Source organism: Alligator mississippiensis, chromosome 13 (assembly GCF_030867095.1).
Source record: "Alligator mississippiensis isolate rAllMis1 chromosome 13, rAllMis1, whole genome shotgun sequence".
Taxonomy (NCBI): Eukaryota; Metazoa; Chordata; order Crocodylia; family Alligatoridae; genus Alligator; species Alligator mississippiensis.
The window spans coordinates 45,284,122-45,298,947 of NC_081836.1; the positions used below are offsets into that span (position 1 = coordinate 45,284,122).

At 39.4% G+C, this 14,826-nt stretch overlaps 1 protein-coding gene across 5 annotated transcripts in view; it reads left to right on the forward strand.

The window, feature by feature from the left end:
* Window positions 1–13,967, forward strand: part of CCP110 (centriolar coiled-coil protein 110) — a 29,252-nt gene extending 15,285 nt beyond the window's left edge. For 3 of the 5 annotated variants that reach the window (XM_019494782.2, XM_019494786.2, XM_059716904.1), the window contains 7 exons: window positions 1,647–1,748; window positions 2,007–2,123; window positions 2,642–2,721; window positions 3,874–3,936; window positions 7,685–7,744; window positions 8,328–8,410; window positions 11,470–13,967. In XM_019494782.2, the coding sequence (XP_019350327.2) occupies window positions 1,647–1,748; window positions 2,007–2,123; window positions 2,642–2,721; window positions 3,874–3,936; window positions 7,685–7,744; window positions 8,328–8,410; window positions 11,470–11,522 (558 nt within the window). In that variant the 3' untranslated portion in view covers window positions 11,523–13,967. Of the gene's footprint in view, window positions 1–1,646; window positions 1,749–2,006; window positions 2,124–2,641; window positions 2,722–3,873; window positions 3,937–7,684; window positions 7,745–8,327; window positions 8,411–11,173; window positions 11,292–11,469 lie in introns of all 5 variants that reach the window. The other 2 variants (XR_002092576.2, XM_019494785.2) reach the window with 2 other exon arrangements.
* The last annotated feature ends 859 nt before the right edge of the window (window positions 13,968–14,826 follow it).

The following is a 14,826-nucleotide window of genomic DNA, read 5'->3' on the forward strand; positions in this document are numbered from 1 at the left end:
CCCTCCCTACTAGCATGCCCACCTCGCCCCAAATTGATGCACTCTAGCAGCCTTCCGCATCATGTGTATCAGTGTCACCACACATCTCCGCACTGATAAAATGGTGGTGGGTCACTTTGAAATAAAACACATTCAGTGAGCTTTAGTTCAAAGTGCCCTGCTGCCATTTTCTCAGTGCAGGGACACTGGTACACATGACACACAGGCACTTCTAATTAGCATGGCTTGGCGCAGTGTCCCAACACATGTAAAAATGCCCTAGGACACCTAAGTCCAGAATTTAGATCCTTGTTCCTTGCTCAGTTGCCTCCAAACCCTGGAGACATGTGAATATTGCAGATACCTATGTTTTATGGCATGGCCAGAACCATGTTAGTTGTGACAGGGCTGGGACCTTGTCACCTGTCTCATTCCTAAGCCCTGCTGGGATTCACAGACTAGGCATTTCCCCATATATCTCTCCTGGCTGATCTGCTAGACATGAGTGAGGCTCTCCACTACCTTCAGTTGCTGTGCAAATTTCCCTCTCCTACTTGTCTGTAGTTTGATGGCTATTGCACTCATAGAGGCTTTAGGAGGCCTGGGTTCAATTCCTTCCTCTACCTGAGGAAATGTGGCCTGACATTTCCATCTTGGAACAATGCCCTGATCCCTCAGACCTGAGGATATTTTTGGGGTGGTGATTTCATTTCCTTGTGTTTAGATGTCCCACTTTGAATGGGATAATTAAATATTTATTTGGTCTAAGGGGAAAGAGAATGAACATAATTATTTTATCTACTAGTTATCCAGGAAGTGGGAGACAGGTATTCAGAACTCCCCAGAGTAGGGACCTTAACCAGGTATCCCTTCTCCTGGAAGAGTATTTTAACCACTGAGCTCTTGAGTATCAGTATTCTGATAGAGAGGACTGATCCTTCTTGGTTTTTGCAAGAAGGGGTGTAAGTGCCTAAGTCCAGGCAAGGATTCAGGACTTTTGGATGATGGGAACTGCCTCCCTTAGGTGTAGAGCAGGGGTGTCAAACTCACTTTGTGCCCTGAGCTGGATCTGGAATGAGGCTGGATGTGGCCCAGAGCAGGAGAAAGTTGCAGCATGCGGTGGGGGCTTGTAATCAGGAAGGTAGGGCCAAGGTAGTGCAGATGGGCAAAGCTAACGTGGCAACTGGGGCTGTGTTGGCCCTCACTTGCCCTCCTGCTGCCAATCATCATGTCCACAGGGGCCCAACCCATAGTCCAGTGGGGTGGATAGAGTGGCTCTGCAGGTCAGATGTGGCCTGCAGGCTGTATGTTTGACACCCCTGACCTAGGATAATGTGTTCGTCCTTTGGAAAGAGGTGTGGGGTTTCAGGTACCCATCTCCTCAGTATTTTGTGTTCTCTGCCTTACTGTGTTCTTCACTGGGTATGCTGGCTTTTGTAGGTCCTATTCTTAGATGCATAACTCTTCCCTATTAACTGAATAGGAACCAAGGGCCTTAATGTGGGTGTTGTGAATTCCACTAAGTGACTTAAAGTTTATTGCCACAGTGTTTTGCATTGTGTCACCCAAGTGTGCCTTGCAAATCTGATCTCATCTGAATAAAAGGTTTGCTGCAAATCCCGTCAGTGAGAATTGTGTAATGTTTAACCTTACATTTTATTTTTTAGGATACTATGGAGTTCATAAAAAATTTTCAGTCTGAAGCTCCATTAAAGAGAGGGACAGTTTCAGCACAAGATGCATCCCTGCATGAAAGAGTGATAGCTCAGGTGATGTATATTCGCGACTATTTAGTCTGTCTGTCAACAAGAGACAGGTTCTTCGTTTCATCTTTGTGAGGTGAAAATGTAGTTAGGTCATGTAAAAAAAGAAAGTATTGCTTTATGCTTACAAAAATAGTCTGTAGTACAGTTTTACCAAGATGGTCTTTCTTTCTCTGTGTTAAAAAATTGCTGTGGTCTTTTACCTTAAGTATGAACACACTAACTAGATTGAAGAACTTCATGCAGGTTTTATTGTTTTTTCAGCTGCGAGCTGCACTATATGACATCCATGACATATTCTTCATCATGGAAGTATCTGAGAGAATGAGTATATTGCATCACGATCGTGAAGTTCGTAAAGAGAAGATGCTCAGGCAAATGGTGTGTTCCAAGATCATGTGTTTGCCTAGTAACAAACCTCCCCCCCCCCAGTCCAATATTTAGAAGTGGTTCCTTTTAAGGTCTGAATTTCTTCTGATCTGGGAAGATTTAAAACATAAGCTGTTGAAAATAATCTTCCTGACTAGTGTGGTCCTTGGCTGTGATGCTACAGGGGTTAAATTTCTTTAAAAATGTTTAGTCCACCATAGTTAGCATCCACACTCTCCTAAAGTGTGTGTGTGTGGGCATGCAGTACTATAAATGGGAAATAATCAGAACCAATTTTAACAAGAAAAGAGATTCAATTTAAATTATGGATTTTTTTGTTCCTAGAAGTGATTTTTAATTGAAAATTTATAATATAAGAGTTTCCTTGCCACATAAAGTAAAAACTGTTGAATTAGATTCTTTAAAATGGATCCATAATAACAACTGCCAGAGTAGTTGGGTTAGAAGGAGCCAACGGTAATAAAAATAGTAATTAATATTAGTATCCACCACTTTCTCTCCTCTTTTAGGATAAAGTAAAGACCTCACGAGAGAGAGTGACACTTTCAACAGCGACTCAGAAGTCCCTGGATAGGAAGAAGTTTATGAAGTATGTGCATTTTCTATTTTTTTGGTGATGGTTGGGGGAGGAGGATTGGGAAAATGTTTGCTTTGTGCACAGCAGAATCTTTAGCGAAATGGTTTCTTACATTTGTTGGATGACTTTACTCACTTCCTTCTAGTCAACATTTAATATTCCTTCATTTTCATTTTGATAGGAATCACCTGAATATCTGCTTACATATTAAAAGCAAGATGGGTGCTAGTCTTCTTCCATGTATCTACTTACTTTTGTCCAATTTGCTCTGAAATCATAATTAATAGCATCATGATTAATGTTTTATCATTGATCGAACGCCTTGCACATTTGGCTAGAACACGAAATTGAATCAGAACATGTTGTTGCAGTAAATGATGTTGGTTAAGTATGTGACACATGTTCCTGTTGAGTGAAAGGGCCCAACACTACAGCATGATTCTAGAGCACTCTCAACTATTTGAATTACCATCTCTTGAATAAAGGTAAAATTTGTCGACTTAAAAAAAAAAAAAATTACAGCACTTACAAAAATTAGTCATGTTTTGTTGCATTTAATTTAGGTAATTATATCCCTGTTTAACTGAAATCCCAGTTAAATCTCAATTAATAAAATGCTCATGTTAACTTGAGTTGCATGTAATGTTCATATGCATTTAAGAATGAGTTTCAATAAGCAAACTAATTCTTGTATGTTTAGTTTAGGTTTGGCAACTGAGTGCTTAATAAAATACATGAATCATTTTCATGGCTTCCTTCAGAATGAATGGTGTACACCAGTGGTTCCCAGACTTTTTTCCTCAGCGTGACCCCATTTATGGCCCCATTTCCTCAGTATGACCCCCGATTTCCAACCCACAGTCCTCCAGCCTCACGACCCCATCCACTGTTGTGACCCTGCTTAGGGTTGCGACCCAGTTTGGGAACCACTGGTGTACACAGTAGAAACATTTGAATTGGCTATGTAACATAATTCAGATACATAATTCTTTGGCACATAATCTGATTTCTAAAGGGTAGATTTCAGTATATATAATTTTACCAAAATGGGTGATAATATGCAATGCAGGTAACTTTCTTTTTTATTCCCATTTAGCTTCCTTCATGATGATTTTATATAATTATATATAAAGAAAAATAATTGGGTCCTTTTTGTTTCTCTAGGGCTGCGGAAATGGGAATGCCAAATAAAAAAGTAATCGTAAAACAAAAAACATCTGAAGCCAGGTCAGTGAAGATATCTTTTTTTGTCAGTAAGAGTACTGTAATATGTTCTTAATTGTGTGATGCTGGACCTTTTGATTGCTTTGCTTGCTTGCTATAACTTATTTGCTGTCGTTATTACCAAGGGCAGTAAAGAAAGGAAAGGGGTTATTAACTTGTCTGTAGTTAATAGTCTCTCTTTCAGCTTGAACATCTTATATATACTATCCTCAAAAATGACATTTCATTTCTTTATGATTTTTCATAGTGTTAAGTGTAGTGGTAACATCTTTAAGTATTGGGGTACTTTTATTTTCTTCTGTTGATCCCTTTGCTTTTCTAGATATGAACCATAGTGTAGTGGTATGTAGAGATCATTGAAAATAGGTGTAATCTTTCTTACGAAGAGACCCTTGAGCATCAACAGGGGCACTTACTTCCAGGCCACGTGGTTGTAAGTTAATACTCCACACCTTGCCAGTGTCTTATACGCGGTGCTAATGACAGGTTACATTTACAGCAGGAGACGTGCTAAGTCCAGGAGAAACTTCAAGCATACAAGTGTTCATGTAATTTCTTGTGGAGCAAAAATGGTGGATCCAGCAGAAAGTTCAATACTCTGCTATTGGGGCTACCCTTTAGATGGGGCCTGTCCACAAAAGAGAATTTTTGCCAGTAAAAGAACATGTGACTAGAATGCTTGCAAACTACCAACTTAAATAATAATTGCACAAGTGCTTCAATGGTCTGTCCTCTTCTGGTAAGACTGCATAATCTCTATCCAGATCATTTATAGAATTGTTCAATGCTTGTGGGTGCCTCCACACGTGCAGCGAGGCTGCTCCAATGAATTGTAATTACAGTGCGTCAGAGCAGACTTGATTAATCGAGTCTGCTGGAGCGTGGTGATTACCGCACTCCAGCGGACTCCGGTGTCACATGTATCAGCGTCCCCACAGTGAAAAATGGAGGTGAGGGTGCTTTAACTAGAGTTCGTTTGACAAACCTTTAGTTAAAGCACCCCTGCTGCCATTTTTCAGCATGGGAACACTGATGCATGTGACGCTCTGGGCACTTTATTAAATTAAATTGTCCCCCTCTTCCCCTGACTCCCAGAGCATATGTATAAACACCCTGTGAGACCAGAAACTTGAGGAAGTGAATCTCATAGTGCTTCTATTCATCCCTTGGTTTTAGGGTGAGAAGCTATTGACTGTAACCTCCACACATATGTAATGATGCAAAAATTATTTTTAAGATTACAAAAAGCAATAAAAGCAACACTTAGATAATAAAGATAAGATATATCTTTATTAGATAAGATAATAAGATAATAAAAGCAACACTTTTGCCTTCTTAAGCACTGATGTGTGAAGTTGGTGGTGCTTTTTTTGTGAACCCAGGCCAAAGCCTGGGTTCATGGTCTTCTGTGAAGGTATCTGTCAGTCCTGCCTTCAATGGCCATGTCCACATGAATAGGGGTGTGCCTTTGCAGCGGCACAAATTTGTGGCGCTACTTTGTGCCACATTGTACACCCCTGCTCATACGCTTTGCAGCAGGACAGGTCCCACTGCTCCGTGGGCTAGCTGGGGCACAGGGTGCCTCAGCAAGGGCTAGCTATTCCCTGTGCTGACTTACCCTGTGCCCTGGCCAGCTGGGGAATGGCATGTGGAAATAGGGCAGAAGACAGCCCAGGGCTGCCTGCTCCCCCATCTTCGCGCATTGTGGAGCCCCCACGCTGAGGCACCCTGCACCCTAGCCAGCCACTTCCTGGGTTGGCTGCTCTCTTGTCTCAAGGCACACTGTGCCCTAGCCAGCTGCTCTGCTGGGGGCTCCACATGCCTCAGTGTAGGGGCTCCAAAGTGGAGCCCCTGTGCTGAGGCACAAGGAGACAGGAGCAGCTGGCCAAGGCTACTTGTTCCCTTGTCTCAAGGCACACTGAGCCCCAGCCAGCCTGGAAGTGGTTAGCTGGGGCACAGGGTGCCTCAGCACAGGACTCCACGTGCCTCAACAAAGGGGCTCCACAGTGAAACCCCTACGCTGAGGCATAAGGAGACAGGGAAGCAGCCAGCTCAGGGCTGCCTGCACCCCCATCTTGAGGCATCCTGCACCCCAGGCAGCTGGGGAGTGGCTGGGTAGGGCACAGGGTGCCTCAGCATGGGGGCTCCATGAACTTCAGCATTGAGCCACAAGGAGACAGCTAAGGGCTGCCTGCTGTCCTGTCTTGAGGTACCCTGTGCACCAGCCGGCCTGGGAGCAGTGGGGTCTCAGCACAGGGGCTCCACACTAGGGCTGTGTGAAGCTTTGGTCGCTGATTTGATTCGGCAGAGGTTCGGCCCAATTCGGTAGCCAAATCTGAATCGAATCGGGAGACCCTTTAATTTCTCCAAATTGACTTGGAACCCTCTGAATCAATTTGGAGAGATTTGGAAAGATTTGACGATTCAGACATAGACGCAATGTTTTTTCTACATACCTCTAGGTACCAGGCGCCTTGTGAATGCTGCAAAGGTAGGGCAGATGGAGCGTCTCATCGGAGTGCGGGGGGTCCCCAGCGCACTCGGCAGCAGACCTGGAAGTAGACCAGAACTTCTGGTCTACCTCCGGGTCCACCAGGAAGTGTGCTGGGGGGCTGCCCCCCAGCTTAGTAGCTGGTGCCTCCTGGGTTTGGGGAAGCCATCCTGGGTCCTCCCGCGGGCAATCGCCAAGCTGGGAGAGTGCAGGGGGTTCCCCGGCACACTTGATGGCAGACCCAGACGTGGACCAGAAGTACTTCAGGAGCCCCCTGCGCACCTGTGGGATGCTCCATCCGCTCCACCATCGCAGTGTTCACGAGCCGCACCTGGTACCTCGAGATACATAGAAGAAACATTTAAAACTGTGTCTATAGCCAAATCACTGATTTTTTCCGAATTGGCATCAAGTCTTCACTTTCAGATTTGGCCAGATCAAATCGGAACAGTGATCCGAATCAACGAATTGAATCACTGTCTCCAATTCAGGCTGAATCCAAAATGAATACAGCCCGTCTTGCACACCCCTACTCCACAGCATGTGGAGATAGGAGAGCAGGCAGCCCTGGGTATGGTTTGCACTGCTTCTTTTCCAGGGTTTTTTGTTTTGCTTTTTGCTACTGGGAAACCCTGGAGCAAATTTTGCTCTGGCACTGTAAATTAGCAGCACTGTGCACTGATTAAGGTGCAGCTTGTGCAGTTTGTGGTGCTGCAAAGGGGTTTGCAGTGCCACAAACCACACATGCCTGCACATCTAGATCTAGCCAATCTGTCTCCAAGGGAAGAAGAAATCATTGGGATAAGCTACTGGGGGAAAAACATATTACATGTATGAACCTGTTCCAAGTTGGCTTACGGGGGGGGGGACACACCCTTTGATGTGCCCCAAAAATGCACAGCAAAGATCGGATGAGGTGAAGTTGGATGTGGATACACTGCATCAGGATATGTTTGTGTTATAACAGTTGTTACTAGAAAAAGCTTACCTGCTTTGTTTTGATCCTGGGAGAAGTTGAGCCTTTGCTTAGGGACACCTGTAAGAAAGGTTCTTTTCTGTTTCTGAAGGCTTTGTAAATCTCATTCTTGAGTTTTAATTACTGCCATACTTATTTGTATAGCCACTGAGCTATCAGTGGGTAACTAAACATTATGCTGGCCCTTCTGGCATACCTAGAATATAGAAAGTGATTTTTAGTAATCAAACTTTATTTGTGGCTTTGTTTTAGGAAAAAAACATAAGTTTTATTTCTTTTAACAGAGTTCTTCAGCCAAATCAAGGACAAAATGCTCCAATTCATAGGCTGCTTTGCAGGCAAGGGTAAGCCCCGCATATGGTTTAAAGCATAACTCTAAAGGTTGAAGTTAAATGCAACATCTAAGAATACGGATCTTTCAATAAGAGCTACAGGTATCACTGCAAATATTGTGCAAAGACAAAATGACCAATATTCAACTTAGGTTGAGAAGATACTTCAGTTTCCTAGTATATGTGTTTATTTTATACTAAAAAATGCAATGGTCTCATTCTGTTGTCTGTCTTCCATTAACGCTGTGTTTAGAATCTGTATTTGTAAAATTCATTCCATGAACCTCTACTTCCACTTAATGTAACATCATTTTTAAAAATGTAGACTACTTAATTCCACAATATCTTAATTGAATCAGTTTCTTGAACAGTTTAAAAAGGGTATCTGGAAAGTACATTCTCCTGTTAATGTGTGCATAAATCCTAATAATGTCAACTGGGGTTGCACATGTAAATATTCTGGAGGAGGCTATACTGAATCCCTTGCAGATATTCTCATGCCAAGAACAGCTTAATAGTGTTGCTTTTCTTTGTTTGGATGCAGCCTTTGGACTTCGATGCAAATGACTTGTTAATTTTTTTTATATTTAATTAGAACCCCTAAGACCTCAGTGAAGGGGGTTGAGCAAAATAGAAAGAAGTCCTCAGAGAGCAGATTGCCTAACAAGGCTATTTCAGGTGTGTAGAAAATTGGTGCTTGGATGTCATTTATAATAAAGGAATGAGTAAGTTACTAGTATAAAGAAAGCCTTAAGGGGAGGGGGGGTTGTTTTACCTTTTCTGTCTGCAACAGCTTTGCTTTAATGCATTAAATCCAGCCCATCTTTTCAAACAAATATATATGAGTAACAAACCTTTTGTAAAAGCTGTAAAATATGTATGTACCATTTAGAGTTGGTGCTTACATTTTTTTTGCCAGATGCCCAAGTGCAAAAAAAAATGCTATATTTTTGTTAGCAATATGTCCAAGAAAGACATAAGGTTTGTCAAGAGAAAAATATTCAGAACTAGTATAGATTTAGATGCAGCTTAGGTAGTTGTATTTTGAATGTCATATGATTCTTATTTTATATATGTAAGATGCATCTTCCACAAAGAAAAATAAAGGAGTAAAGATAGGTTTTCAAAACAGTCTCTCTTTTCATATGGACTATTTAATAAATTCTCACTTTTAAAATATGTTGTAGGATTCTATGATGTATATTAGGCATTAAGGAGTAAGATGTGACCCATTTTTCCCTTAATATACACCTAATGTTATGTTTTAATTGTAGGGAAATACAGAGGGCCCAGACATGGAGATTAATAGTTAACCCATTAGGTAATAAAAGGGTTTAGGATAGATGTATAACTTGCTCATAGGATTTGTAATATCTGAATTATTTTTCTGCATTAACTAGCTAGGCTTCCCAGTGGGGACAAATTCAGAATTCTGACTTAACTGCAGGCACTTAGGGATAATGGAAGAAAGTTGGTGAGCATGCATAAGATCACTGACATATATCCAGTTTGCCCAGAAAATGTCCTTTCCCCTATTGGTTTGAAACATCAAGAGAAGTGATTATAGAGAAGAGGTGCTGAGAAATCCAGGCATGCCTAAAGTTACTACATTCATATCTGAGGGGAAAAAAACCAGAAATCCTACTTCTTTAATAATCATTTTATATTAATCTATAGGATCTTTCATCACAAAGGATCTGAAATCACACCATACACAATGACTTTATATGTATGCACGCACATGCATATATATGAATCTCATTAGAACATTTAAGTTGGAAGGAGAGGGATACTTCTTCCTCTCCCTTGGCAAATGCAGGGTAGCTACTGTAGAGTGGAACATGGCAACTGTTCAATGGGACATAATGATTCTAAACAAAATATGAATAAAATAGGAAATAACATATCCTATTAAAATTGCAGAGTGTAGTTACTCAAGCAGGAATTTAGTCATGGAACTAGAATGTATAAATGGGAAACTTGTAGAAGTGCCATGATAACAAATTTCTGTTATCTGAATTTTTGTTTTGCATCCAAAAGTTGGCACCTTCATCAGTCTTCCCCACAAGTTTATAACATCAGCAGCAGAGACGTCATCTTCTGAATTGCCTTAACTACTCCTAGCAGCACCTGAGTTTTCTTTGTACCTCTCATAATAATTACTTACCTAATGAGAACTGCAAAGAACACAAACTAAGGTAGGCAGGAACTGTTAAAACTGCAAGATTATCCAATTAAGATTACAGTGAGGAGTCAGTATATTCTGGTCTATCAGCAGCCTAACTTTAACTAGTCATAGCATTTTCATGACTTGAATACCATGACACTTTAGATACCTGTCAATGCAAATCATCTTTGTGTCTAACCTGCCTTCATGACCATGTGATGGTTTGTTGTAACGCTGGATGTCGTGTCTAGTAGCCATCTTGAATGTTTGGCAGGTGTTTCTAACTAGTTGCAGTTGCACAGCATAATTTATTCTGTCATTTCATCTAGTATGTTTGAACATCGTGTGTTTCACTGACATCTGTAGTATTAGCAATTCTTGACTCTTTCTAGCACATCATAAATTGGACAATATCCATCTGTGTTAAAGTAACAGAAGTGCATGGTGATTTTTTGTAATATTGAAGGAGCTTAGAGGAACTTTGGGGAGAACATTTCCATGAAGATCCCCTTCCACTGCATTTTGATGTGGGTTTTTTCATGGTGAAGCTATGGACAAAAGGTTTTCCCCCCCCTCACTCTTGTGCAATGTGGTGGGGGATCTTGCAGGAGATCAGGGCATGCTTTCTCCATCATTTAGTAGATATCAAATTGTTCTCCCTGAGCTTCGGTGGGGCATGGACTCCTCCTACCTTCAGTTTCCTTATTGAAAGTTTTAAGTTTCCAAAATAGAGAAGCTTCCAAAATAGTGAGTGTTCATATTGCCCTTTGTCTACCACCCAGTTCTTTTTGGCCTGCTGAGGTTTCATTTCTATCTATTGTGGATCCTAACCTTGCAGACCACTTCCGATAGGGTAAAGCAGGGGTGTGGAGATTCTATCTGAGAGGGGTCCTCTCTTTCAGCATGGATATTTGTAGGGAAGGGACGATCAGGAGGATTATAAATAGCTTATTCTGAGCTATTAAACCTAAAACATAATTGGCTAGAGGTTTAAAATATTAATATGCTTTATATTGTTCTTGCTCAAACTTTCTTGGGATGTTCTTAATATGCTTCAATCAGTCAGAGGCATGAGTTGGGAATGAAGACTAAAGAGTTGCTTTTTATTTTTGGTTTCCATAAACGTAAAGAATACTACACACTACTACTACACAATAGTTAAGCAGTTAGAACAGTTAAGACCTATAGGTGTTAAAATTATATTTCATTACATTATTATGTATGATTACCACCAACATTTCAAATTTTCTAATCTTATATATTGCAATTTGTAGGTATTTTGGAATAGCAGGAAAACAAAGGGAACGCTTACTGAGGAAGAACATGCTATATTGTAGTTACTTACAAGAATGTTTACAGCTTGAATAACCTGTTTTATTCATGCATTTTAAGGTACTTGAGACATAGCATTAATTGCAAACATTTGAATTTTAAAATGGCTATTTAAAAGTAGATATTTTAAACAGTTTTGTGTATTTCTAGCTTGTATTGTTTCATTTTTGTTGCCTTTTTATTAAAGAAGTAGTAATTTTAACTGTAAATTTTGTCTTTATTTCTGCTGTATCTTTAGGAGTATATGCAGGAAGAACCCAAAGAAGGAAGCCAAATGTTGCGACAATTTAAGAAGACAACACTCACTGGGATAAAAATGTTAATGTAATGGTCATTTTCGTAATGCCCAGACCTTGGGACTTTTGTATGATTATGGACTCAGAATTGATGACAAACATGCCCATTTTACGTAACATTTTGCAAACACTGGCATAGTCAGTTTTCATGGAATGACATTGAAATAATTGGGCTACAATTAAGTTAATACTCTTATGAAAAATTGCATGTTGTAACTATGTATCCAGATGTCTGTATACTTATGTCCCCTTTCAAAATGTTATGCTATAGGGAAGAATATAGTGCTACCTTAAAATCATTTGTAACTTTTTACCACCTCTAAGTCTTCTAGCTCTGATTCACTTTTTTTACTCTAGAACACATTTTAAATAGCAGCTCATACGCACAATTGCAGTTCATATGCCCGCAAAATTTAGTGGTTGTATGTACACGCATCTTAGGCCTTTTACTATAAAATTAGGGCAGTTGCAAAAAACCCCCAATTTACTAAACTGTAACAATGCTGTGCTTTTCCATAACTGTACTGAGCAGGATTACTGAATGTATCATTATATCTGAATGTGCTAACCTCTCAATTTCAGGCAGGAGGCCTGCATTGTTACTCTTTGTTGTGTGCAAACATGTATCCAAGATAATTGTTGGCATAATGGCAGCTGTTCCAGGGACTTCACAGAAATTGCATCTATATGCACACACAGTAAATGATGAAACTTTTTCCAAGCAATGTTTCCATGCTGTTTGTTGTATTTTCTAATTCCAAAATAAACCATGGACCAAGACATAGGAGAAAGATGTGACGCAGAAAATGAAACGCATGCATGTCTAGCAACAAAATTTTAATGGTTTGCTTCAAAATCAAGTGATTGTCCTCTGCAACCACTAGGATAAAAAGTTCATGCTACAATTTGTTTTGCTTTTGACTTTCCTAAATTTACTTTATTTTCTAAACAAGCAGCAGTTGTTTAAAAAATGTAGTTTTGTTCGATTTCTTTTTTCTTTCTAGTTAAGTACCGCATAAAGCTTGCAACCTTCACAGTTCTAGTCCCCAGACTTACAAGGGTTGACCTCCATACTCCTGTTTGCCTTGTGGTGTTCATTGTGGCAGGAATAGATACAAACATACTATTTTAAAGGGGGAACTGATCAGTAACTTTAATTCTTGAATCTTTCCAGGAAATGTTGCCCTTCTGTAGGCCTAGTTTTAAAAACCTGCATTTTTTAGTCCCATATGGCATGTCTTTTGTGCCACCAGAGCCTTAAATTTGGAAAAAGGACTGCCTAAGCATGACACAAACAGATGGTTCAAATTCTGCTTTTTAAACAGAACTCCTGTGGTGTGACTCCCCTTTCTTAAAGAGACTTCCTAAAATTTGTCATTGGTATAACAACAATAAAATGGATCCAAAATAGCACTCTCCATTAAATAACCCAACATAAAAAATAAAAATTTGGATTAATTATGTGGAGAAGGTATCTTAACATTAAGATGTGTAAATGAATGAACAGCACTTTGTTTGGAGGTGCCCTTAAATCTACTTTTGATTTATATTCACACACTTAGAATTTTAGTGACTTGTTGCCGCCTTATAAGCAAAGATTCTGTATCCTACAGTATTGTAAACAGAGCCAGTCATTAACTTGAAAGAAGCAATACCAATACAAAGAAACAATTTGGAGGCTAACAAAGTGCTCAGTGTCTGTCTACTGTGGCCTGAACTTAAAGGCTCTGGGTCAGATCCTCATAAGAAACATTGTGATTTCAACCACCCAAAGGCTTGTCCCTATGTTTAAATGCTGTTTGTTCTTTAATTATCACTCTGCAAGGACTGCTTATAACAACTAGATTCTTAGGTTCTTAACAGATTTCTAAACTGTATTTTGTTCTCAATTTTTTGGCGTTACTCAAATGTTCATTTATTTATAGAGGGGGAAGAAATATTTCAAATTTAGATCAACAAGTAGAAACACTTGCAGGTTGCAAAACTTTAGACCATAGCTGAGTTTGCTATTATATGTCAGTGCTAAAGATTGATAATTTTTTTAAAGATTTCTATGTGCTGTGTTATTAATTAACAGTGTAGGTGATATGTTGACATAAACATGGATTCATTTTTAATATTTAAAACATGAAGGTTTAATTTGTGTTCAGGTTTGTTAACTAAGCCTTTTTTTACTTTAAGAATGTTTCAAAGTTTGTGTAAAAGAAACAAACTCATAGCACAATTTTTTTAACTTTCATAATGCCTTTCTCTTGACAAGTGCCAGTTTGTTTTTGTAATTTGATATTTTCTGTATTTATGCATATTTAATTTTCAGTTCACTTTTTATTTTGTGTGGAATGTAATGTCATTGTAAAGTGTATTTATTTTTTTACTTTATTTTCATCAGCCTGTTCTTTCTTTAAACATACTTCAAAATAAACTTTTTAATCTTTAAGAATGAACATTTCTTTTAAGTAAATGCCTAATATAAAATCAGGTGAAAGCAATCTTAAATAATATAGGACATAGCACCACAACAATACTGAAATTCTAAGAGTTTGATGTAGTTGCAACGCTTCACGCACAACGTGATATGATTTATGTTTGCACAGTCAGAACCAACTTAACTAACATCCATTCCATGGGGAGTTACGGTTGGGTTGGAAATGTTCAAAGTAAAGTATCTGTTGCTTATTGGAATCATATCAGGCAGAGCACTTTTGTAATAATCAGTGATTCTAGTAAGTGGTACCATGGTAAAATGGGCAAAGTAAAAAGTCTATACAGAGCCCTGTGAAGAAACTAAAATGTTGGTACTTCATTGTAATTTTACTTATTTCAATAAATTTATGACCTGGCTGTGTGGTAAATACACATGCAAAATGAACAATAACCATGAGCCAAAAAACAATCCCAATAATAGGCAGAAAAAAATCTTCTATACATATAGTTTAAGATACTGATTTTTTTAATAAGCACGTGTTTCTACACAGTGGCTGTGTCTACACTAAACACTGCCTGCATAGTTGTTACTGCACATTTATTTAGTACTTGCATCCCAGAGCTATTCCACAGTAGCATTTCCGCACAGCTCCCTGGTGATGTTAACTGTGCAGTAGCTTGTTACTACTGTATAGCTGCTTCTTAATATCGTGCAGTTGCATTGCATTACAATTTGTGCCACATGACACTGCTGTGCAGTAGTAACAAGCTACTGTGCGGTAAGATTCTGATGTGGACACAACTAGTGAGATGTTAAAAAGTGGTAGAAAATGTATGTAACACAATGCTCTTGGCATTTGCTATGGGGATTTTGA